At 30.8% G+C, this 25,985-nt stretch overlaps 4 protein-coding genes across 9 annotated transcripts; 3 read left to right on the top strand and 1 right to left on the bottom strand.

Annotated features, from left to right (window-relative positions):
* Positions 1 to 411: 411 nt before the first annotated feature.
* LOC139992860 (GEL complex subunit OPTI) lies at positions 412 to 1,346 on the top strand. The gene is made up of 4 exons (XM_072014121.1): positions 412 to 646; positions 729 to 832; positions 915 to 1,044; positions 1,122 to 1,346. The coding sequence occupies exons 1-4, from the start codon at positions 548 to 550 to the stop codon at positions 1,161 to 1,163; spliced, it is 375 nt and encodes a 124-aa protein (XP_071870222.1). The 5' UTR covers positions 412 to 547; the 3' UTR covers positions 1,164 to 1,346.
* A 654-nt stretch (positions 1,347 to 2,000) lies between these two features.
* On the bottom strand, positions 2,001 to 5,755 carry Prpk (TP53 regulating kinase). 2 transcript variants are annotated; one of them, XM_072014086.1, is made up of 5 exons: positions 5,634 to 5,755; positions 5,334 to 5,379; positions 2,761 to 2,959; positions 2,418 to 2,681; positions 2,001 to 2,350 (listed from the first exon to the last, which is right to left on the bottom strand). In XM_072014086.1, exons 2-5 carry the CDS (start codon positions 5,337 to 5,339, stop codon positions 2,103 to 2,105), a joined length of 717 nt encoding a protein of 238 aa, XP_071870187.1. In that variant the 5' UTR covers positions 5,340 to 5,379; positions 5,634 to 5,755; the 3' UTR covers positions 2,001 to 2,102. The 2 variants fall into 2 exon arrangements, with proteins under 2 accessions (XP_071870187.1, XP_071870196.1); XM_072014095.1 differs by lacking the exons at positions 5,334 to 5,379; positions 5,634 to 5,755 and adding an exon at positions 4,200 to 4,328.
* LOC139992838 (uncharacterized) lies at positions 3,204 to 5,606 on the top strand. Its single transcript, XM_072014073.1, has 2 exons — positions 3,204 to 3,648; positions 4,614 to 5,606. The coding sequence occupies exons 1-2, from the start codon at positions 3,498 to 3,500 to the stop codon at positions 5,276 to 5,278; spliced, it is 816 nt and encodes a 271-aa protein (XP_071870174.1). The 5' UTR covers positions 3,204 to 3,497; the 3' UTR covers positions 5,279 to 5,606.
* Positions 5,756 to 5,764: 9 nt separating the features above from the next.
* On the top strand, positions 5,765 to 21,978 carry Nuf (rab11 family-interacting protein nuf). 5 transcript variants are annotated; one of them, XM_072013910.1, is made up of 10 exons: positions 5,765 to 5,906; positions 9,153 to 9,711; positions 11,342 to 11,416; positions 13,296 to 13,334; positions 14,234 to 14,351; positions 20,324 to 20,488; positions 20,587 to 20,956; positions 21,054 to 21,199; positions 21,310 to 21,360; positions 21,461 to 21,978. In XM_072013910.1, exons 2-10 carry the CDS (start codon positions 9,260 to 9,262, stop codon positions 21,581 to 21,583), a joined length of 1,539 nt encoding a protein of 512 aa, XP_071870011.1. In that variant the 5' UTR covers positions 5,765 to 5,906; positions 9,153 to 9,259; the 3' UTR covers positions 21,584 to 21,978. The 5 variants fall into 5 exon arrangements, with proteins under 5 accessions (XP_071870011.1, XP_071869992.1, XP_071870020.1 ...); XM_072013891.1 differs by lacking the exon at positions 5,765 to 5,906 and adding an exon at positions 5,950 to 6,089; XM_072013902.1 differs by lacking the exon at positions 5,765 to 5,906 and adding an exon at positions 7,405 to 8,703.
* Positions 21,979 to 25,985: the final 4,007 nt, after the last annotated feature.

Raw genomic sequence — 25,985 nt, 5'->3', positions numbered from 1 at the left:
TAAATAATTTTCATTGCTAATTTTGGAAAAATATAAAATCTATTTGCTATAATAATAAAATTGTATTGTTGTTATTTCAATAGATTTTTATAATAAATTTTAATACGGTATTCATTGATACAATTATGTATTATTATACGATCACAATATGTTTTAATGAAATAATTTGGCGGTGGTATAGTATGTAGTTATACAATTATATTTTTAAATATTAATGATGATATATAAAATATATATGCAAGAAAAGACAAAATAGTTTTATATATGTGTTGTTTACAACATTAAGCATTAAGCTATTAAAAATATATGTGATATTTATTGAAATAAATATCAAAAGATATAAAACGAATAAAATATAAAAGGAACAGTGCGCGTGCGTGAAAAATTGTATGAAATCTGTCTTGTGTGGCACATTTCCATAATTCAAGAGATAGAAGTATAGCAGCAGAAGGTTTGAGGAAATAAAGAGTATGGAATCTGTTTCACTTAGGAAATGTTAATGAGTCTTATTACATGTTTTATATTATTAAGCTGAGAAGGTGTAGAAATGTCACGTTCAAAACCTGAAAAGATTGGAAATGGTGGTAAATGCGAATTAAGTGTATGGACACGTGCGATAACAGCAAAATCCGAATGGCCGGATAAAGTAAACATAACCACACTTCAATTAATTATGTTCTGTATATATTTTCATGATTTCATTCATAAGCGTTTTTTATTTACTATAGGAAGAATTTCTTGATGTTATATATTGGGCTAGACAAGCAATTGGTATTATAGTTGGTATAGGATGGGGTCTTATACCTTTAAAAGGTTTCATAGCTCTACTATTGTAAGTTAAAATATAATATAATCGCAATATATAATAGCAAAGTAATAATTATACATTTCAAATTTATGGTTTGATATTTCAGATTTGTATTAGTTAATGCAGGTGTCACATACCTGTATTTTAGTAATTTTCAACAAATTGATGAGGAAGAATTTGGTGGTATATGGGAATTAACTAAAGAAGGTTTTATGACATCATTTGCTGGTTTTTTGGTAATTTGAAGTTATCTAATGCTATTTGCTTTAATCTCTTTATTTCATAACGTTATAAAAAAAATTGTTATTCATAGGTGACCTGGATCATTATATATTCAGGACTACATTTTGATTGAGCATTTTCATAACTGTACCAATGATAATTTGACTGATAAAGATGTTAATACATATAATTCAACAATCAAGTGCTCCATGCATATATGCAATTTGCCTCATAAACATTTTTGTGAAGAGCAATTATCATATAGATTATATGCGCTTTGAATTTGTAGCGCAATAAATATACAAAAGAATTTCTCGGATAACTTGTTATATGGAATTAAACATTATCACAAAAAAGTATTTCTTCATCAAAAAGTTTCTTTTTTTGTATAGAAAATTATGTGTTATATTTTAAAGGTCAATTATTTGCTATTAAAGAAAATGTTTTTAAATATTAGTTATAAAATATTTTTATTTCAAACTTAGTTTCTTTGTTGCATATCATTGACACAAGTACTGTAAACTATGTTACGAAAATATGTTACATATGCTAAATCAGATTATATATCTGTGCAGATAATTAATATAAATAAACATTTTAAATAACCATATTGCTCAATATTTGACCAGATTTAATACTGGATGTATCATTCATAAAATTTTTATACTCAATCTTGTTTTTACTGTTTAAATATATTATGTATTAACAGCCTTAGCTTTTGTCTTAATAAGCACAAGGCTATTATATAAAAAATCAATTTGAAATGTTAATATAGCTGTGTATATGTTAAATTTGATTAATAACAATTTATTAGAACATTTTTCTGAGAAGTAAATGACACTGATGGAAAAAAATTTCTATAGCTATAAAGTTATTAATGTTTAAGTAAAAATAATCTAAATAATAAATCAGAACTAATTAATATGTAATCTTAAAATTATAGATTAAAAATAAAACAGTACAGCTCAAATTTCATATAAGGCGGTTTATTTAAGGTATATTTAACATGTATAAATTATTGAGGATATGTTAATAAAATGCGTCTAATATATTCATAAAAAATATATTGAAATTAACCGATCATTAATCGTTTCCGCCCTCGTAATTGTACTTCTTTATATTTAGAAACAATTTCTTTACACTGACTTTTATTTGTGTAATGTTTCTGATAAATCTCAAATATCTTTGAAAATAAAAGAGGTACTTCTGAATGTGCACTTAGTAATGATCGTTCAAGAACGTACAAGTCAACTGCTTTATCTTCTACGCTCGATTCTATACGAGCCAAACCAAAATCTATTATAACAAAATTGTTCGCAACTAGAAGAGTAAAAGTGAAATAAATATTATATCATTAAAATGATCTTATGACATTAAAATGGTATACCATGTTTTCCAATGTGATCGTCATCAATATTTTTCAAAAGTACGTTTGAGGTAGTCATGTCACCGTGAATTATATTTTTCGAATGTAATTTAGCAATAACTGTTCCAAGTCCTTGCGCTATAAAGTTTAATAAACGATCATCATTTGTTTCTTTTGAAACTTTTTCATCGATAAAATCTTTTAGTATTATTGCGTCTTGTATATATTCCATATAAATACACCGCCGCTCTAAATTTGCCAAATATATAGCTGGTGTTGCAACCCCTTAAAAACAGTAAAATTTTAGAAAAAAGATATGTTTCGTCAAATCAGTTTGACAGTAACGATATTCATATTATTTTACCTGCAGCTTTAGCACGAATTATAGCACGGCATTCAGCTTTTATTCGATCTTTTGTGAGACGCTTATCTAGATCAGCATGTCTATATTTTTTTTCAAATCTCTCTTTGATTAACGTTAGTTTACCTAAATAAATACCCTTATACACACGTGCCTCGGCGCCTTGTGCTATTAATTCGAAATCATTCATATTGTTCAACATCTGAAATATGTATACAAAAATATAGATCTCGCATATGTATACGTTCTAATCATGTTATTTTTTTGTATCATTTTATGAATTATATGAGTCATTTCATTAAATAAAAAAAAGTAATATATAACTGCATTCTTTTACTAAATTCATTTTCTATGATTACAAAGTTATACATATGTCACATTATTGATATAAAGAATACTTATTATATTTGGAATGTTATTCAAATTGAAAACAATATCTAATAACCTGTAATTAAAAAATGTTCACGTGACTAATGTTGTAAATTTTTATATGTAATAGAAAATCAAATAGTAAGTTGCTATTCGTGAGAAGGGAAGATGAAGTTATTCGCGCTAGCAAGGGCAAGATGAGGGCAAAACGCGAATCGATCGTTACCCGAGAGCGTCCTGCGCGCTAATCGCTATCCCAGCGCTAGTATTCGCCTGTACTTTGTTCCTATCGGATTGACAAGCTAATACTGTGCTTTCTTGTCTTGTTCAAATTACAGAAAAACGCTTTTTCATATACCTAACTAGCAAAAATGAGAGACGAGGTGAAGATGGACGCGAATCGGCTAATCGCCGAAGTTTATAAGCGGCCAGCGCTTTGGAACCAAAGGCATATCTCTTATCACAATCGCGAGGTGACGAACCGCGTTTGGATGGAGATTGCATCGATATTCAAATTGCCCAGTAGGTGCATTGATGAAATCGTTTTTCAATCATATGTCATTCCCGCGCACATTTTTATCATTCATTCAAACTATCAGCAAAATTTTTAGTCTCATTTTTAGCATAATAATATCATTCTAAGTGTGAACTGTCAATATTATTGATATAATAAAATAATTACTAAATTGTTTGTTTTCTCAACCGAGAACAATGTTTTTGTTATAATCATTACATATTTATGCAATAATCTAAATTTTACAACGGCGTGTAAGACCAATAGTACAAATTTTTACTTCTATACAGGAAAGATTTTTTATATTGTTTTATAAATTGCCTTAATTAGTGCAAAAAATATGTATATATATATTTAAACAATGCGATTATTACTCATTTGTGTAGTATAGTATTTTAGTGTACTTGCTAGTACGAATCGCCGTTTAGTTAACCTTACTTTTTTCGTAGGGTAACATTACCGGATATATTGTACTTTAAATCAATTTGCATGTTTACTGTTTAATATATGAACTTTATAATCACATCAAATCTTACTCTATGAACCATTAATAACTTACAATCTATTGTAGTTTATAGTATTAAAACTCTGGAATATTTAAATCGCAAGTACATATAGACTTGTTAGGTGAAGACGCATGCGTACAAGCAGTCAATAAATTTCGACTATCGTATTTATAAATTACTTTCGTTATATTTGAGATTTTTATGATACAAATATTAATTCATAATTGTATTTCACAAAAATCATTTATTAATATAATTTTACCTATATAATTTTATATGCGAATCGTAAAGTGTAATGTTCATAAAATAGGATAATTTTTTAACTCAATTAAAATTGCATAATCTAATTAAATTAACGCAAAGCTGATTAAAGTATTAAACATATTATTATAAATTATTGAATTAGAAATTTGCAAGTATTTTTACTAGTAAAATATATAAAAATATATTGTTCATACATTTTTCAGAACCAGTATTAAAAGCAAAGTGGAAAGGATTACGAGATACTTTCCGGGCGGAGTTAAAAAAGGACCAAGTTTATCGCAAAAGTAAATTTCATCGAAATAGGCCAGTATGGATACATTTTAAAAGCCTGCAATTTTTGAAAGAGCAAATGTTACCCCGTCCTCCAATTTGGGAACGAAGTAGTTCTTGTCAAGATGATGATCGAGTGCCTAGCGAAAGTGAGAGTGATGGAGCGCTGATACAGAATGGTTCGTCGGTAACAAATAGAAATATGGACGATCGAAATACAATTGCGAATCATCTACTGTCGATAAATAACGATAACGGATTAAAAATCGACGCTGCCAATCATATAGACGTGAAGCAAGAACCCGAGGAGAATTTTGATAATCTTGAATTTCAGAGCGTCTCTGACAATTTAACGGAAAACGAAATGATGCTACAAAATATTTCTCCTGAACAGGTGCTCATGGGTGACAATGACAATATCCCGGTAGATCCTTTAGAAGGCAACCGTTTCGATGATAATTATTATTTTCTTATGAGTCTCTTGCCTCATATAAGAACACTGTCCGCTGACAAAAGAATGTTACTCAGAATGCAAATGCAAGAGCTGGTTTATAAGGAAGTTTATAAGAAAAATTCGGATGGCGTTACAGCATCGTAAAGACAGAGATATTAAAAACGAGTACATATTTTGTAACAGAGATATAAATACTTACATACATGTTTCGTTGGACCCGACTAATTTATCAGAATCATTTTACACTGTGAAATGAAAAGCAAATTAACTTTTATTTAGAAAAATTAATTAAATAATTAATAGATTGAAAATATGATACAAAGGGTAAAATTATATAGGCTTAAGTTAAACTTGAAATAAGTCAATACTCCGTAGGTTGAGAAACACTGGTGCTTTCTCGTACCTGCGGGTACGACCGTGATGTTTAGTGTGATGTATATAGGTGTAGTAAACGTATTCGTGTATTCACGAACATTCCTGTTTCGTTGCGCATGCGTACCTGCCACGGCTCCTCTTGGCTGATCGTTTCGTTCGTTTTCGCGTTACTGTTACGATTCGGTTGTGCTTTCGTTTAGTTTGCTCGCGATTGCCATAAGACGGTAGTGTTCATGCATCTGTTGCCTCGAACTCGATATTGTGGATTCAACTGCGTGTTTTCGTGGACGTACCTGTCTGCACCAGAGATAGTTGCTGTGACGTTTTTTTGTGTGCGTCTATTACCTGATCATGGCTTAGTGTATACAGGTGTTTACTTCAGGTGACAGCTAGAAAGGTGCATCTGCCTCGGATTTTTCATTCTTCTTTAAGTTCTATACGTTCCGCATTCAAGCGTACATAATTAACTCATTCACTCCATTGCAACCGATTATTCCAAGTTGAAAAACTTCGTCTCGTATACATCAGTGAACATAATTTCTCTGCATTTTTTTGGAATTACCTATCGGTTCGGTTCAAGGTGAGTCAACGAACGAGCAACAATGCAAGGAACATCTTGCTGTTTCTTTCTAAAATTCTCACCCTCTGAATACTACAAAAAATATATTATGTGAAATGAATACTAACGGGAACGAAACATCAATTATTTCAATGAATTATGCTAAATCAAATGTAGTATTTTCATTTCATTTTTAAATACCAAAATTTGTATATTATTCCTTTGTAGGTTATCGCTAAATAAGTTTTGTGCAATGGTTGATCAATAAATAACCCTACTTAGGTACATTGAAGATAACATTTAATGGACAGGAAAACGTGATATTTATATTTTTCTTTTTCATTAAGTAACAAATGATATTTTGAATAATATTTCGTATGCAATAACGAATAACTGATAGAAGCGATTTTCGTAATCGCGAAACGTTGAATATCCACGTTAATCATTATGAAGCATATATTTCAGTAAGTTAAGAGAGTTTGTAAAAAAAGAGAACCATATTACTTTCATCAAAGCCTGAATAATGACAAAGTTAACGATACTCCCGTGTCATTATAATTAAGGTTAGAGGTATTATACGCTGTTGAGCGTTAAATATATTCTTCGTCTACACTTTCGAGCTTGCTCTAAATAGCGTACTGGAATCTCCTGGCGATTCGAAACGCATCTACGCATTCCGTTCCGAGTGACAAGTACCTGGAAACCGAGACGCCAGTTATCTCGTGGATAATTTTCGTAACTAGTCGTAATAATGCTAATAAAGATGTTTGTATTCAAAACAGCACACCGTGTATTCATTTATGTATCGGACAAAAATATAAAAAAATAACAATTATAGAAAATTGCATAAATAAAGTAAATTAAGACAATTTATACGTTCGAACTAATAGTTTCTTAACATGTAACTGAAAGTATTGTGAAAATTTAAGTATAATTATTTAATTATTATACAGTTACATTGTAGATAAGTAATAATAAAAGACTAATGTCACTAATTTATCTAAACGATTGCAAAATTTATCGATAATATTAGCACATGCGTCTGAGAAACCTTCAAAACCTTCGTTACCAAAATGACAACTGAAACAGCGAATCGCAGCAAAATATTTGCAAGACGATCTGGAGTCACTAAAATCGCGGTGTTATATTACTTATATCGTTTCCTTTTTATAGTATGCAAGGCATTACATGCAGATGATTTATTTCATATAATTTGTATGATTGAAATTTTGTAATTTTGATAATTTTCATATCAATTTATGGTTGTAATTTTAAATTAGAAAAAAGAAATATTATTATTTTAAATAAATAATGTATTCGGTATTTGGAATAGAATTGCAAAATGCATCTTATTTGAATAATCTGCATTTTTACTAAAAAAGCGAAACACATGTTAGAACAGATATTTTTAAATTAGTGTTTGTATTAGTGAGAAGATTCTATTGGTTTCTATATTATGTGGTAATGACAAAATCCGTAATCACTTAGTTGCCAACCCAATATATAAACTAAAATGTTTCGGACTGTTTTTGAAACAGCGATATCCGATGATATCGCGATTATTAAAGTACACTTTTACCGAATGATGTTTCCTTTCGTGATTGTCTCTTTGACTATCTTAATTAGTATGGCTTCATTTTACATGTATAAGGCACACTCAACACGGATATGAAAATCGATTAAATTAATGACACATGATCGAGTACAAGATAAACTGTAAGATATAAATGATCCATGATTATTTCATTTAATACCGTTAAATTCGTGTTAAGCACTTATATTGTACATATAAATATTATTGAATATTATTTCTTTTGATAAATCAATGAAATTTTTAACATGATATACAATAAACATTATTTCATTGAGCACCTATTTAAAACAAATCTTGATGTTGTAACATAAAATTAATAACAGTCTTTATCTTCTGGTTTTTTCAAATCCTTCAAAAAGATGACTCACCACGGATCGTATGGTTATATTTCTTTTTACTGTCCTCAATCAGTCATTCTCCTATGTTACTGAATATATACACGTTTGTCACAGTCATGTCTGGCATACATTTCTTTTACGAGTCAGTAGAACGAACAGAAAATGCTGTCAGAATTTTCCCTTTTATCTCACGTGCGATTTAACATGAATAACATTTTTTGAATTCTGCTTTCGTTAAAAAAAGAGAAAACAGAAAAAAGATACATATTTCTTGACCTTGAACTATGCAAATATACTTTAATACATTACCTACATACGTAGTACGTATGTATGTAAACACTTAGTTACTTGGAGTTTTCTCATGTAGTTGAAGTTTGACTCAGTGTACCATGACTTATTGTTAGTGCGCTCGGTTCTCACGCTTTTGTCGGTCTCTAAGTTGTATTAACATTGCATATTCATTAAATCACATTCACATAGATTGTAAACTCATTGCTCCGTAAAGTTAAGAGAAGCATTCTTACCGGTACAAAATATCGTTATCTCTTTCTTCCTTGGAAGAGAAGCTTGCCGTTAGTTCACCGGTCAAGAATGTTAAAAGGATAAAACGAAGATCGTGTTACTTTTCATTTCATCTTTTTATTCACGAACGGTCTTACTCACTTAAGGTCGGACTAGACTGCTTCGAAGAGATATTTTTCAAGTAGCTTAGTCGAATTTATACTTTTGAATGGTTCATTAAAAATATTGTTTTCATCCGCATTTTCCAAAGTGACCAGTAAACAAAATCAACCTCTACTTTGGACGAATTGAACCGTATTCCGGTTGCCATCTTTCACATGTTTCACAGATGATTCATCCACGGTGATCATCCGAAGTGTGAAGGTGCAAATTCGTTTTAGCTTCTCAGTGGATTCTCGATAAGCTATGCAATTAGCTTACGTTTTAGTGAACATTTTTTCGTATAGATGTAATTGAAGTACATGTTTTCAAATTTCGCGTATTAACCTAATTTAGCTTAGCTAGCCGCTGAATCCTTAGCTAAGAAGATAAAACGAAGATCGTGTTACATTTGATGTCATTTTTTTTAGAAGCGAACAGTCTTACTTTCTTGCTGTTCCTGACCGTCTGACTCATTAGAGCGTTTTTCAGTAACGACCGGTTTTACTGGCGAGGCAGTCTGCGATTAAAGGAGCTCGGGCATCCCTCCGTTCTCGTTGTTCATCGAGCTTCGGCTCCAATCTGGCCGATAACGAAGGATGGTAAGCTCCCGTTCGCCCGGTGTAAATGTCTCGCCAGCTAACAGCGTGGCTACATCACGTGTCGTCGTGTCTGACAGTGACGTAGCTCGTGATGGTGACGCCATCTTACCGAGCACCCGCCAATCATATCGCGTGGAGGACGAGGGTGGTCACGTAAACGGAGCTCCTGGTGCCGTCGAATGGAGCCAAAGCGGTCCGCCCTCGCTTTCTATGTCCGTCGACCTGCATAATCTCATCAATCCGAATCTCCAAGACTCCGGGCATTATTCCGCTAGTCTCGAACACGCCGATGCCTCTGCGTCATCCTGTAACGTTAAATCTGCGAAAAATCACGAGGAAGAGGAAAGCTACGAGGCGTTTGGAGCCGTTGAGGGTGACGCTGATGACGGGGTGGAATCACCAGGTGGTAGCAGTTCTGCACCCTCACCCACAGGAAACAATACTGTCAAGTAAGTTCGTTGCCTCCTCTGTTTCTATATATACGTACTACCTGCATATTGATCGTCTTTTTGCGCGATAGTATCGATAGTATCTGTACTGGTTTGGAGAGATCGAAATACATTTTGCGCGCGAACATTTTTAAGTTCGACAAGCTTAAATTCCGGACGTGACCTGTAGAGGGTGCATTGATCGTTAAGCACACGTATATGAATTAATGAAATAATTGTGTTTACAACTAGACTGCGAATGTTTATAAATTTATGGAAAATTGGAAGATGCAAAAATTTACAAAGTACGTGAAATATGAAAAAGTATGTAAAATATTAAAAGCAAAACACACGTTGTAATATTTATTAAATGAATCAAATCTCTATTTGGATCTCATTTTTTTAATTATATTGATAAAAATATCATTTTGTATAAATGTATATAGTCTATTTATAATTCAGTTATGCCTGTGAAACTTTTAAATGAATGATCAGGATAATTAAGAAAATAATTGCATTTTGTGATTTCTGGCAATACTATCTGCGTTTAATTTTGTTTTCTTGTTTGAATCGTTGGAATAATAAATTAATAGAGAACAGTGGTGTATAAAATGTAACAGATACATTCAATTTAGATTCTAATAAAAGAAAGGGAGATTATTTAGTAAAGAATTATTTAGAATAACGACAGGCACATCTTTTTTCTTAAATCTTTAAAATTAAGAAATAATATCGTATCGAATGACATTTTGACATTTTTTTAAAATAACGATCTATATACATGAAAATGTTTGATAGTATAATATTCATATTATATTAGGCTTATTTCAAGACTGCTGCACCGAAATGTGTTTAGTTTTCACATCAGGCACTAAATTATTTGCCTTGCGAAACTGCGTGTACATATTGTATTTTATACGTCGAAACTTAATACAGCTTTTCTCACATTTTATATGAATATCATTCGGACAGATCTATTCTCACGATTAAATCAATGTTTCGCTAGGTGGATGTGTAGACAAAAAAACTTTCACGTAAAAAGAGAAAATAACTGAACATCTTATTATTTTCTGCGTTTTCCGGAATTATTAATACGTATAATCTCTCCTATTTTCTTCCGAACTGTACTGCGTATATTCTGTTTCCTTGTATATGTAATCATTTTCGATATAATTATATCTAAGAGTATATAATATCTCGTTTATGTTATTGTATATATGTTATGTTATGTTATTGTATATATATATATATATACACCATATTTATATCTTATAATTATTAAAACTGAAACCATCAACAAAATTATAATAATTGGCACAAGAAATTGAAATCTGAGTTTAGAAGCTTTCGAGATATATGTACGTACGTAAAGCCATTCATTGTTAGTCATAATTGAGATTTATGTGCTTTATCATGACAACGTGATACAATGCACTAATTTATAGATAATATAGATGGTATACATTTTTGTAAATTGTTAATTTAATACCTTCATTTAACATTGTAAGATGCTTATCTGTTAATTAATGGAATTAATGAAGTGTTAATAGCGTATCCTACCCGTTTATTAGTAGCAATATACATACTATTATTAGGATGTCTAAATATAGCTACAAATATTCTTAAAGCTCCTTTGTTCTGTTTTAATTAGAAATCCAAGAAGCCCCAATTCAACCATAGGAAGGCATTCTTGGCTACGAACGTCACTTAGACGAACTCCTCCGTGGTAAGATTTCTTCACTTTTTTCCTGCAAAAATTCCAAACGTCCTCCTATTCAGAATTATAAATTCTACAATTCGTATTCTGTTCGTTTTATGGGAATTTTAGTGAAAAAGTTTAGTTTACTCAAATAATTCAGATAGGTTCGCGTCTTATATCTGCTTGAGGCTGCTATTTCAAAAATATTTATCTTTTAAAAATTGTAATATGTATATTATTCAAACAAATAAAAATTTTTCGAGTATACTGAATTTCGTTTTAACGTTAAGTACTTCAAATATTCACGCATTTGAAAATAATAATTTTGCATTTGTATTTCTGAATACAAACTTTCAAGCGTTCGGTACAAATAGGTACCTTAACTTTTCAATTCGAGCCTCTAAGTATGCAAAGCAACAGTTATACATAAAAGACAAGGTAAATTATGCCTGCAATAAGTCCTGGTTGGAAGAAAGCTCTTGGAATGTAGCACGAAAGTTAGACGGCATGCAAAAACGAAGTTTACGCGCCGCTGATACTATAATCGTCGTGTGTTAGATTTAATTCGCCGCGGGAGAATTTCCTTCGATTCGAAAGATGGAACAATGACGAGGTTGCCGTGCGAAAAATTGCTCTTGTGAAATCGTCTGATAAATTACGGTTGTCTGGTCGTGTTAATAGACCGAGGCAGATAAGAAACTGGTTTAATTCCCAAAGAGAGGTATCCCGGAGTTATCTACAAGAAACTCGTTAAAATTTTTTCCAGGAACATGTCTATAACGATCTGTAGGACATGGCGGAAGTTCTTACCAATAGTACAGTGCTAGGAACAATATTAAGATAACGTACACAATGCTTCTGCATTCTATGTTGCGTCGTAAGAATTTTCCTAGATAATATTCACTTTACGAAGACAATTACTCGGTCTGTGTAGTTGTAACTAACAGTACCGTGTTTACAATTTGTTCACTGTTCATCAGTCGTGACATCAGACTTATAAATAAACAAGTTAGTGGTGTTCTTCGTATCTGGTAAAATTGGTCTCGGATCATTTGAACTGATTATTAGGAGAAACGAGCTGCAAGAAAGAAGAAAGCGTTTTCGTGAATTAAACGTTTCTATTTCTACGTCTATTATTGAGTATTAAAGCAGAAAAAGTATAAATAAACAACATATGTGTGTCTTGTCCACGTCTACATATATATATTGACGAAACTTTTTATGCATAAATTGTGTGTTATAATATATACAAAACATTTCATTACATTGCAATTTTTACATACACTTTCGGATTGGTTTTACATTTTATTAATATAATCACAAAAAATCGTGGCTCGTGATAGTGTGAATGAAATTTTAAAAAGTTTCATATAGTGCACACAATATATCCATAAATATTGTTTATGATAAGTGTTCAAATACTTTAATGAACCACCGTATGTGGAAAATTACAATTTTAATTGCACATTGTACGCTTGCCAATTATATCAGAATAGAATCGATCAATTTGTTGTTCATCTTTTACAGTTATAGGTAATAAATATATACTTAATACCTTGTTGGCATCGTTTACTATTTCGTAACTAATTCTGGCCTTCATCTGTTCTATTCGACTATATAGGCATTTGGTTCATTTATAGAAATTGTAATTTGACTCGATTTAGGTATTTACTCGTTTAGCAGACACGATGCTAGTTTACTCGAAAGTTTTATAAGATTCATGATTTTGAAATTGAAATAAGTAATTGTAAGATCAAACGTACGCGTTGAAGGGGAGAGTGATTAATAGCTGAAATTCATTAACAGTATTCTAAGTTAAGTCTAACACTTGTGTAGCGAAAAGTTCTATTGCGTAACAATATCTTGGCATATTTTTCACGGTCATGCTATTTTTTTTTTTTTTTAGTTCCGGAAGGAAGAGACTTAGTTCCAATGCATTAGCAAGGTAAGAACAAACCGTTAATTTCATATTTCATTTCTTTTTTCTTACGATAACAACATACTATGTGTTACGTAAATCGTTTTTCCTATTTTAACGATAGCTTGAGAACCGTTGTAATTATTTACTAAACCGATTAACTTCACAAAACAAGAAGTAGAAAGAAAATTAATGAAATTATATAAAAGTAGCGGAGTCAACTATTTTACCCTGTGAACGGTTCAATTGGTAATTAAACAATTCTACGCGTCGATAAAAATACGTACTTATAAAATTTACGCGGACAAAGCCAGATATTTTGTGTATTCTTGAATTTGTTAAGCACGGAATAGTATCTATAAAAACTAGCAAAAGATATTTTTACGTATTTCATTTCTGGAGTTGGTGAGTTGACGTCACGGGATAACAATAGCAACGATGTAACTCAACAGCGGAGAATTTACAATTCATAGAAAGAACCTTTGGGTGTCCTTATTCAATTGATAATTTTCAAGTCGTTCCTTTCACGAAACGCAAAACGACAGACTTTCTAAAGCGTGGGCACTGCCTGCACACGCACTTCCACATCTTATTTCCTTTTACGCTTCCATAAATGCTTCAAATATACGTTTTACTTCGTTATCTATATTTATCCTCTTACGACATTTCATTTTTGTTCCAACGGTATCCTGTTTTGAAAATGTAATTATATCGCTAATATCGTATTTTTAATCATAACTCTGTTTCTATAATATTATCAATGTATATTCACGTGTATGTACTTCAAAATATCGAACGTTTATGGTTTTGAGACAGAAAGAATTTAATTCAATCGAGTTAAAATTTTAAATAAAATTGAATTTTCAGTAAGGTTTTAACGTTTATTAAAATTTGATATTTGGTCATTCCGTTTACTTTTTTTATAGCCAACTTTATCGAAGCGGCAGCTTCAATAGCTCTGGTAGAGGCTCCAACTGTGATCCCGCGGACGATATGTACAGCGATGTCTCCCTTGAGGATGATGTCATTGATCTCAATCATAGAGTAAGTACCATTGTTACCAATTATTAACTTAGATTCGATTTGATACCTAATAAGTACTATATAGCTTTCCATAATATCACAACACTTCATGTATCTGAAGTTTCTCAGCCAAAGATCAATATCGATATATAATTTCCTTAGAATATTAATCATGTCAAAATTCATGCATGCGAAATGACGTTTAACCTTATATTTGTAATTATTTCCAAACAAAATTATCGCTCTTACAGTACAAGAGTAAAATCTAAGGTTTTGCCAAATTTACAGAGAACGTATTTCAAATTTAATGTGTGATGAGAGAAAAGGAATTTTATAAATCATCAGGATCTTAGATGTGTGCTACTATCACACCCTGTCGATCACCACCTCGATCAAGATCCCCAACTGAAAATCCTACAGATGATGTCAGATTCCATCAGCAACATTCACCACATCCACCACCTTATATTTATTATCCGCCGCCTTATCCACATTTGAATCCGTACGGTCCTTATCCGTATCATCCTGGCGCGTTTTATTCACCGCCTTATTGTAACGAGGTATCCCAAGAATCGAAAGGTTCCTCTTGGTTCAGCATTGTGTTACTGATCTTTTTGTTGCTGTGCGTCGTTAGCATTATTTTCTATCGATCCCTGTCTCGTGATACTCGGCGAAGATTAAACGCCAGGCTGCCCACTTTAGTGCAACCAGCGCAGGTAAATCTGGCTTCCGGTTATTGCGTAATTGTAGTTTATTTTTTATTGTCTTTCTTCCCCACTAACGTTACGGTACCGCGATTGTTTTAAAAGCATAAACGCCGCTTAATTACGGATCGTTACAAAATTAAATAGGGAGCGTTCAAAAGAAATGGTTCAAGATTTTTGGGTTGTGAAACACTCACTCGTGAATTCTTTTGATTCGAAAGGCAATTCAAATTAGTTACAGCAAAATCATAGTTCCGGTATCATTAATAATTAACTTGCTTCTATTTGTAAAAGGTGTTTGTTTTGTTAAAGGTGTGAAAGTCAGTGAACAATAAAGCAGGAAGATGTGTCTACAATGATAAAGTTGTACTAATACTAGACATTACAAATAGGAGGAAGTTAGTCCATTGTAATATTGAAACTGGCAATCATTATTGCTTTCACAGGACTGAGTTTTAGATTTATTTCTATATGGATAGATAAATCAATTGTTCTACAAATCTTGAACCCTTTTTCTAGATATTCTACGATTATTTTAACTATCAATGAGTACAATAATAATCATAAATAATCATAAATGTATAGACGAAAATAGTGGTAATATTAAAAATTAAAGATAGCGATTGGAGTAAACGATAAACGTAAAGATATTTCCAATTAATTTCGAGTAGATATAATTTAAAAAAATGGAGTGCGTTTTAGAAGATTAATAATAAATAGAGAGCACAAACGTTTCTCACATCCAGGATTATAATCGTGGGGACAGGGTCCTTTAAAAAAAACGATTTCCTGACCGGACAACCCCTAAAAACGGTGATCTTTCTGAACCTGTAGACCGCGGACAGAAAAAGGGATGCGAAACAGAATTATCCCGCTGAATTTGTTCTATATTCTGATGTAACTGATCCACTCGATAGAGATTACAATATTATCTGCGATGGATGCGAGGATCGTCAACGTGGAAATCAATCGGACTGTATATGGGACAGAAGTAGAAATGACAGTATCATAGAGTATTCGTCGGAGAATAAAATCAATGTTGCTACAGATATATCTGGTACATCCATGAATGAAGTTTCCCGATCGGTTGCTACTTAGAACCATGAAAGTTGAATAAAAACAGAAATCAAGTGATCAAGATTTAATAAAAAAAAATATCAAATAAGCAATATCGACAAGCAATAAAAATCGAATAATAAAAATAAAAATTCAAGCAATTAAAATTTAATACATATCAAGGAAACTTCCGATGTTTACACCTTTTCTTGGTACTTCACTGTTTACATATTACACATAATACCACAAATTTATAGGCAAGATGATAATTATTGCGATAGCTAGAGGAAGAAATTGTACAATTACGAGTAAATGAGTGAATTGCATAAGAGCAAGGTAACTCATTTTATCAAGAGGCGTGATGTCTGTATTTGATGTAAATTCAATTGCATGTTTTATCGTGCATCAAATTGTACGTTATTCATAAACCGATATATTTATTACAGGTTTAATACTGTTTCTTAATGAAGATGAATAAGACTCTCGAGTTAGACAGGTGTAATCAAAATACGGAATGAATGAAGTCCGTTAATTCATTGGATAAAACAGAATTCCAGGATTTGTTACTTCTTTATAGTTATTAAAAGCAAGCATTTACTATGACGTTATACATTTGATATAGAAGTGATTTTAGACGCTCTGTTAATGTGTATATTTTTATAACATGAACATATAAAATTTATAAAAAATTTTATCGCAAGAATAAACTATCTATCGTTATAATAATAGAGTGAAGTAGTGAGGAAAATATTGTTTTGTGATTTTGTATCGTATACATTTTTGAACCTCGAATAAAAAGTTACACATATTTAACTTTCATAAAAAGATAAATTAGTGTGTAATTTTATGTACTCTGTTATGTAATGCTTACGTGATTTTTAATTCTTCGCGTAAGGAAAACCGAATATATCTTCAAGAGAGTAAAAGTAAATTAAAGAGATTTGTAGAATAAATTGGTATAAATGAAACAATTATAGAAACTCGTGAACAATAATGGGGTACAATAAAAAGAACCGTGTTAAAATATTTAATCGAACTAATTTAACTCTTGGTTTTAGAATCATGACTCACGATAACTCGTAAAATAAGCATAAAGTTTATTAAAATACATAATATATTTTTTCATTGAATAAACAAATGCAACACTGAGCTCGATAGACAAATACGATCGGCATACGAAATGATAAAATTTATTAGTTGTTATATAAAATCTTTAACGAACTAAATTAGTCAGGTGTTAAAAAGTAAAACGGAAACGTAAAAATTAACAAGTTTATCGGGAATTAATTTGAAATAAAGTATGACATGTACTAGATCACAATCTGACGGAATTATCGAGTGGAGAAGTTGGCCTTTTATAAATTTTTTTATTATTCTTGTTGTGATTGGTTATCTCGTATGTGCTGTTTATAAGAAATTAAAAGATTCGGGTGGACTTCCGGTTCCAGATTTGATGTAATGAAAACCGAGGATCATGAGATACTTTTCCACTGAAGTCCTTATATTGATTCCATACGTAAGGTTATACATAATCTTACAATACAAATAAGTTTTAATAGACTCATTCAGCTAACACAACTCTATAATAATAAGATACAGAAAAAATTTTCTTTCTGAATTGAATAAACTTAATAATATACTACTATCTTTATTTAAACCTTTGTTCATTTAAAACGTAAATTTTGTAGTCATTTATATACGATTTGTTTACAATGATAATGGCCTGTTCATGGGAGTAGCTCTTAGTCACGTGTACGATGTTTCACAGATAATTTTGACGTCAAATCTGCTCGATAGTAACACAAACCATGCATCTGTAAAATGATCTGGGGCGTACATAGTTTTCTATATTTATTAAAACTATCGCACTACATATGTAAATTAATAATGACATAAATATGCGTTACTAATCGGAGAACTATCATTTACAATTAAAACAAAATGGTTTGTGATATAATACACTATTTACTTAATAATTTCAAATTCCGATAACTTTAATTCATTATTATATTATTCCTTTATAATATTATTCCTTTTACGAAACTATATACTAAATGAGAAAAACATTTACATTTTCTAGTTCATTAGTAGGTAGAAAGAAGCACACAAAATACATTCTATTGGCTTTAATTGGATTTCTAAGGCATGCGTAGGGGTGGGCGAAATTCTGTTCAGTATAACATGCCACGTACGATATGTGTATACATTCAGCGGAGTTAGTCGATACGTAGTATGGAGTTCACAAATAGCCTCTCGGCTACTCCCAGGTTACAGTGGGCGATTGAGACGACCGATTATATTCGAAGTACGCCCAAAGAAACGGATGTGCGCGTAGTGCTGTGCTTCTCTCTGTACATCTTAGATTGTCTTCGTGTTTATTCTCGATATTTACCTATTGTTGCGTACTTGGACACATGAAATTTCGAGGTTAGGTTAGTGACAAGAATTGTTGACCGTAGAAGAGGATGGATAGGGAACCGGCGTGCCTTCACGTCGTTCTAACGGAATAATCTCCTGTATCGGATTAGTCAAAGAGGATGACGAGTCTACCTGACACAGGTGTGACGTGAGAGATCACGAATTAGAATGGATTCGAACAATTACGATGAGCAAACAGACACAGGTGCGATCGAACGTTATGATCGTGATAATCGAATAACTTCCGGGGAGGGGCCGTCTCCTGGACCTGGAGCCGGCCTCGAATATGATTTATGGGAAGGCCAGTTTCAATTTGTCGGACAGCCGTCTTCTCGCGGTAGTCGACTACCTCGTCGTCGTGGTCCTCGGCTTACCGAGCAAGTAAGATAGTATACTGAGATCATCACAGATCGTTTTCCATATATGATTTATTCATTTCTTATGATAACGATAACGTAATATTGAATGTAAACAGAACATCAAATGTATCGTTAGAAGTTTTCGGATAGATAAATTTGTTACTTTGTATTCCAAAAGTAATATCTGAAAAAATTTTAAATTATCCTATTGGACATGATAAATAAAAGATAAATAAATATAAGTGTATGATAAATAAAAGAACATAGTAAAATACATGAACACTAGTATATGGTTGTATAATATTCCTTAAAATTTTTGAAAATTCCAGAAATTTCGGTATCTATAGTGAAAAATATAACTGGCCGGAAACATTTGCACGGCACTGTAAATCAAACATAGGTATTTTTAGTAACAATTATATTTATGATAATTCATAATTTAATTGAATATCTTTTATAGCATCCATAGTAACTATGTAGTGCTTATCGTTAGTAATCATTTTTTCCTAATACATTATTGCTATCATAATCGATTAGTAAAAATATATACTGACTAATGATAAAATGAAAAACTGATAATATAATAGAAAAGTAGATAAAAGCCGTATAAACAGCCGTAAATGACAGCCGTAATGAATTTGACGTATCAGAATTATAATCTACTCGTTTATTCTCAATTTTTAGTTTAAATGAAGTAATAGTTACGCGAGAATTGGAATGGTCGTTTCTTTGTAGTTGCGATGAACGCGTCTGAGGAATTATAGAAGGGCGAAAAAAGGGGGAGATATGTTCATTCTGTTATACTGTTAGTAAACTCTTTACTTCTGTTAATTGAATTTGAATTTTATTTAGCTAATCAATATAATTACGTGACATTAATATCATAATAATATTTTTTATAAAGATGGAGATTTTATCGTATAAAACAGAAATATCTTTCAGTTTCATAGCAGGGTAAATTTACATTACATGCGCATTTATGTCTGGTATTCTAGAATTGAAGACAGTGGTGCTTATTAAACATATGGTATGAATTAATTATAGATCCGTAAAAAACGTATTGAATTTAAAATGAAATTTTCTGAAACTATTTCTGGTGATTAATACTTACGTTTCATAACGATATTTAAATTTTGTTATATAAAAGTTAGCGTAATATTAATGCAATAAAGCATAATATTAATAGGATTTAATTGTTTCGGCTTGAGAATCACTGGCTGACGAAGTCTATAGTGTGAACGCGTACGTGCACAGGGTTTTAAACTCGAAGTTATCATCTTTACCTTCAACAGATTGGGTTTCTTTATGTACTTCTATGCTATGTCTTTTGAAAATTATGTTCGTAACTTCGAGCATTAAATCATGTAAAGCACTAATATATAATTAAAGAAATAATTTGAAACAATTATCCAATTAAAAATTAAGTATAATTTTAAAATATATTGTACTTTTTCAGGTTCAAATGATTCAAGAACAAATGCATGCTTTAGTAGACACTCAATCGGTCGGGGAAGAACGGTATGCTAGGGCAAAACAGGAAAATGCTATGTTACAAGCAAGAATACTAATGTTAGAAGAAGCTGCCAAAGATGCTGAAACGAGGGCTGAAGAAAGACTTCAGGTAACTCATTAATTATAATATTCATTATAATATAGTTGATAATTATTGTGTATATATTATATATTGTAAATTTATAACATGTTATAATTATATCCTAGGCGGAACAACGAAGACATAGAGAATGGGCAAGCCGTCTAGAGCGAGAACGACAATTGCAACTAGAAAATTATGCCATCAAATTGCAAGCGATAGAATTAGAAGGAACTAATTTAAGAGATGAAATAGGAAGGTTACGCGAACAACTCGAAAAGGTTAAGGGAGAGAAAAGTCGGTTAGAAAATGATCTCGAAGAAGCTAGGAGAGAAATAGATACTGTTCGCGAAAGTGAGCGACAAGCCATAAGCCGGGCTAACGAAACTCACTATCAACTTGAAGCTATTAGAGAAGAACTTTCTATGAAAGTCGAAGATCAACAAAAAATAGAGGAATTAATGCAAGAAGTGGCACAACTTCAGGCTCGTAATAAAAGTACGTTTTTGATCAAGATTATTTACGAGTAATTGATTAGGATTGTTCGCGATAATATTATGAAAAATTATACATTCTTTGAATTTTTTCTAATAAGGTTTGGAAGAATCCCGAGATGAATTACAAGCTGCAGCGGCTCTGCAGGCAGGCCGCGAACTTTTAATGTTAAACCCCTGTAATAATTCTACTGAAAAAGGACCTAGCCTCGCTGTAGAATTATTAGCTGGAATGAACCAAGATCAAGTATGTTATACTTGTTATTTTTATAGAAAACATAATTCTTTATTAAATAACTAATATAAATATTTAGTCTCGCACTTTATTCTCCTTTTTACAATTTGTGTTTTTTACAGATGGACGATCAGCTTCCTGAAGATAATGGTGGACTGTGTAGTATATCTGAAGTATGTACATATTAAGTTATAAATGTGTATATGTATAATTTAAACTTAATTATATCGATTATTACATTATATCATTACATTAATCATTAAATTATTATAGGTAAAACAAGCTTTAAAGGAGCAACAAGAGGTCAATACACAATTAAGGGCATACATTGATGGGATCTTATTGAACATAGTTGAAAACTATCCGCAATTATTAGAAGTGAAACAAACTCATTGAACTATTATACAAATAGACAGTTATTGAATTCAATGTTAATTGTTGAAGGCAGTTGTACATTATTTTGTTGGAACTCTTTATTATTTATAGATTTATACAAGCAACTTTGTCATGATTATACACAAGTACCATATAGGAAAGCGATTGCCGTCCATGTGAACTTAAAAGTTTAATAACGTGTTATAAATATTGAATTAACAATTTTCACTGCCATGTTAATATTTCGGTCATACACTTTTAATATGAAAGGCAGTGAACAAATTAAGAGGTTAAAATATGAAGTAGGAAAACACATGTATAAAACTTAATTAAAAAATTACTGTAAGCTCTATATCGTCCGAATTTTAAAATTCGGGGCCTTGTAATGTTGCCTTTACATAAACAGTATAAAATTATTTTCACAGAAATAATTAATGTATAACGTAAAGTATAATTCATCATACATAAAATCACCAAGTTTTTTCTCATAAGAAGATAATATAGTTGCATATTGGTATCATAAAAATTGTGATGTGTTAACAAAATTTAATATTGAACTACCTGCAAAATTTAAATACCTTTAAAATTAATGATGAACGATATTGAGAACCTACTCACGAATCCAATAGAACTCAATTTTTGAAAATTAAGAACGATTTTAATAATTTGTTATATTACTCTCAAAATTTTTGAATAAGCCATAATTATAAATTTTGGAATTTGTAACCAAATAATTATCTTTGTAGATCTAAAAATTTTGTAATCGAATAAATTTAATTCGTTCTTATACCTTATTGAGGAAAGAAGATAAAAAGATTATTGATGTCACAATTTTTATAATTATTATTAAAAGAAAATATGACAATTATTAATGAAACTTAATTCAACTATTTTGTACATAATTGTTAGATAACAAATTTTTTACATAACAAAATATAATAAAAAACAAATTCGAAACTAAAAATTAAATGTTATCTCTAAAATTATAATGCAAATAAAAAATAAATATAAAATTAATAAATAATGTGGTCCATGCCGCATAATTTTTACGCGATTTTGTACTAAGTAAGGTTTTCTTATACATATATACATAAAATATATATAGAAAACGTATCTTACAATAGGATTGATGAAAAATGATGTATTTATAAAACAAGTGGAACATTATAGAGCAAATCCAATATTTTGATACATATAGTTTATAGTTAAAATGGTATGTTACGATGTTCTTTATTAAAACATGTCAAACATAAATGAGGCTCATTAGGGCAATCAGCACAAAATGTTGCTACTCGTTTTGTCTTATTTCGTGCTAGTTCAGTACCAAAGGTTTTAACGTTTTCTTTATAGCAAGAAATGCAACGTTTTCTTACTGATACCAATTTACCCTCTCTCTTTTTAATTTCATGACGTTTCTTAATGGTTACAATTTCACGAGATAAATTTTGAAACCTTTCATCCTGACAATGTGATAGGTAAATGACTAATCGTTTTTTGAACTCTATTAATGAAATAGGATTATTTTTTACACTGTTATGCATTACCCAAGCATTTATAACAGCTGTATTTAATAAAAGTTCAAATGCTAATTTTTTATACCATTTTACATTCTTGTGTGATGAAATACAACATATTGTCATTTGGTCAGAAATATCACTTGGAGGCTTGCCTTCATTATAATCAAACAAAATTTTAGGTTTAATATAATTAGATCTTCTTCTTTTAAGAGTAACTGTTTCTACAGAATGTTTAGTAGACAATAACAAAACATCACGTTTATCTCTCCATTTTATCAACGTTATACCAATGCTGTTCTCCTTTGCAAATATTTCTCCTCTTTTTAATTTCTTTGTGACAACTTCTTTAGAAATTCCACGACAATTTCGTTGGACCATTCCTACTAAATGTGTAGTTTTAGTAATTAATTCTTGAGCCAAGTCTATACTCGTGTACCAACGATTAGTACATACAGTATGTCCCTTATAAAATATATTTTGACAAAGTGAAATAACAGCATTTGTAGGATTCGCTGTTTCTTGGTCTGACTTTTTGCTGCAATATATTTGAAAGTTATAAGTGTATCCTGGATTGAAACATAATTTAAATATCTTGATACCATATTTATATTTTCTTTGTTTTATCAATTGTTTAATACGACTATGAAATGGTATTACAAATTCATCAATATAAAGAGTTTCAGGTGGATCATAGTATTTCGTGAAATTTCTATTTAATGTATCAATAATTGGACTGATTTTATAAAGTCGATCATTTAATAAATTTGCATTTTCATTATTTGTAAAATGCAACATTTGTAAAAGTAATTCAAAGCGACTTTGTGACATTATAGATTGTGGGAAACTTTGTGTAAATATAGAATCCTTGGACCAGTATAAGTGTAATTGAGGTAGTTTTACTAAATCCATCCAGATGAGAAGACCAAACAGTCTCTTTATTTCATTTTTGGTAGTAGGAACCCATTGGTTCAAACGACTTGATCGTTTCTGTGATAATACTTGTGCTGCATATAAATTAGTTTGGTGTGCTATTTCTTGAAATATTGCTTCAGTAACTAGCGATAAGTAAAAATATTCTTCTCTGTGTGGATTGTATTTAAATGATTTCAATCCAGATATACCCACAAAGGGCTTGATATCAGGTTGATTTCCAACTGGATTTATCCATACTTGATCTTGTGAATTGATATTATCATTAATATCGCCTTTATTGCTGTCACTTTCGTTGGAAAAAATTGAATAAGACTTAGAACTTGAGGCATCATGATTGGTTTCACTTGACGTGAAGCATAATAATCTGTCAGAAGATGTAATTTTTACTTCGCAGTATGGTTTTATGTCAGGTGAGAACTCTAGTTCAACAGATACATCACTGGAAGTCTCTATTTCTTGCATTCCTATATATTGAATTTGTACATAGATAATACAAATTGAGTATTGTATAATTGAACCTATAAGCAAAATTAGATAGTTAAAAAAAAAAGAAATACATCACACATATTTGATAAATTAAAGAAGATTTAAAAAAAGGTTTATTAAATTAAAGAAGATTTATCTTTTCAAATATGTATCATACCTGTTATGTCCTATTTATTTAATTTCTGAGAATATCTTTAAATTAATGTATATGTTTTAAAGACATTTCATAGCCTATACCATTATATACATCCTTAATAATGCACGATGTAATAACTACTGTCTTGAGTGCCTATGTTTGCTAGTATGGTGAAATATCGATAGTCGGCACTATCGATAGCTTCCGACAGATGGACACATCGACCATCGATAGCTATCGATAGCGATGGTATATAATACAAAATAATACAATACATTTTGTATATTACACGCTACTATTTTGTGTTAGAAATAAAAGATAAATTTTACTTTAAGGGACGGAGTTAAAGTTGAGCCTAAATTTTTATTTATTTTAGGAAAATTTAAAGAAAACAAGGAAATGTGACTGTATAAATTTCACTACTCAGAATCGTTCAACTCCTGAAGAGAATATATTCATTTGTAACATAATGTACTGCATAAATTTTAATCAAGAATTTGTTAAAGACAATAATAATTAATTACTTTGGTTTGTTCGCCATAAAACAATGGATGTGAGTATGAATAAGTCAGTTGGTCCATCACGTTTATCCACCGTTATCAAAAGTAATAAATTTTGCTGTTAATGAAAGTATAACGAATTAAGATTTTTGTTTGTAATATTTTAATCAAATAATAATTAATTTTGTTATTGTTTTATCTTATTTTTAGGAAGCTTTAGATTTGAAAATGAGTGCAAAACAGAAAAAAATAAATAATTATATCGATGAAATTGGGAATTGGTTAAGTTAAGAAATAGAACTGGTGTTATTGATGTAAAATATTCTGTTAAAAAATTAATGCAAGATAGAACATTATTAGTGTGCATGATGGAAAAGTTTCAAAATAATGATGCTGCAAATAACGCAATAATTATTGAACTTAATGATGTTTTTCTGAAGATCGGTAATTTGCGTATTACATAAATCTGTAAATCGATTATTTTTTGATAACAATGGATAAACGTGGTGTATTAATTGACTTTGAAGTTTCTCAAAGACTGCTTTGAATTTAAATCTGGATATGTATATAATATATGCTGTTACCATAGACTTGTCATAAACAGATTTATCACACTATATAAATTTGTATCGCATGGTTCACGAATATCGACGAAAGACCGAAGGACGGAATAGACACATCTTATGGCATTTTGTGTTTCATATACTGAAATATCGACCTGAAAAAAACATTTCCTATGTTACTTCGTACATTTGGCCATGTAAAAGCGCAGCAATGATCAATGTTTAAAACATGTTTTAAGCATGCCTATCTTATACTGCCCTATAGTTTATGGAGCTATAGTATCTGAA

The sequence above is a fragment of the Bombus fervidus genome, chromosome 2, assembly GCF_041682495.2.
Source record: "Bombus fervidus isolate BK054 chromosome 2, iyBomFerv1, whole genome shotgun sequence".
In the NCBI taxonomy this organism is placed as follows: domain Eukaryota; kingdom Metazoa; phylum Arthropoda; class Insecta; order Hymenoptera; family Apidae; genus Bombus; species Bombus fervidus.
The sequence above is the reverse complement of the archived record's forward strand: the minus strand, read 5'-3'. Positions and strand labels throughout refer to the sequence as shown.

Coding starts and splice junctions, on each gene's coding strand:
- Prpk (XM_072014086.1), bottom strand. Junction 2,682..2,760: donor AATTCGTGCTAAAGCTGCAG/GTAAAATAATAT, acceptor ACTGTTTTTAAG/GGGTTGCAACACCAGCTATA. Junction 2,351..2,417: donor CGATCACATTGGAAAACATG/GTATACCATTTT, acceptor TTACTCTTCTAG/TTGCGAACAATTTTGTTATA.
- Nuf (XM_072013910.1), top strand. CDS start 9,260: ATGGTAAGCTCCCGTTCGCCCGGTGTAAATGTCTCGCCAGCTAACAGC. Junction 11,417..13,295: donor CTTAGACGAACTCCTCCGTG/GTAAGATTTCTT, acceptor TTTTTTTTTTAG/TTCCGGAAGGAAGAGACTTA. Junction 20,489..20,586: donor GGGCTGAAGAAAGACTTCAG/GTAACTCATTAA, acceptor ATTATATCCTAG/GCGGAACAACGAAGACATAG.
- LOC139992838 (XM_072014073.1), top strand. CDS start 3,498: ATGAGAGACGAGGTGAAGATGGACGCGAATCGGCTAATCGCCGAAGTT. Junction 3,649..4,613: donor ATCGATATTCAAATTGCCCA/GTAGGTGCATTG, acceptor TACATTTTTCAG/AACCAGTATTAAAAGCAAAG.
- LOC139992860 (XM_072014121.1), top strand. CDS start 548: ATGTCACGTTCAAAACCTGAAAAGATTGGAAATGGTGGTAAATGCGAA. Junction 647..728: donor AATCCGAATGGCCGGATAAA/GTAAACATAACC, acceptor TATTTACTATAG/GAAGAATTTCTTGATGTTAT. Junction 1,045..1,121: donor CATCATTTGCTGGTTTTTTG/GTAATTTGAAGT, acceptor TGTTATTCATAG/GTGACCTGGATCATTATATA.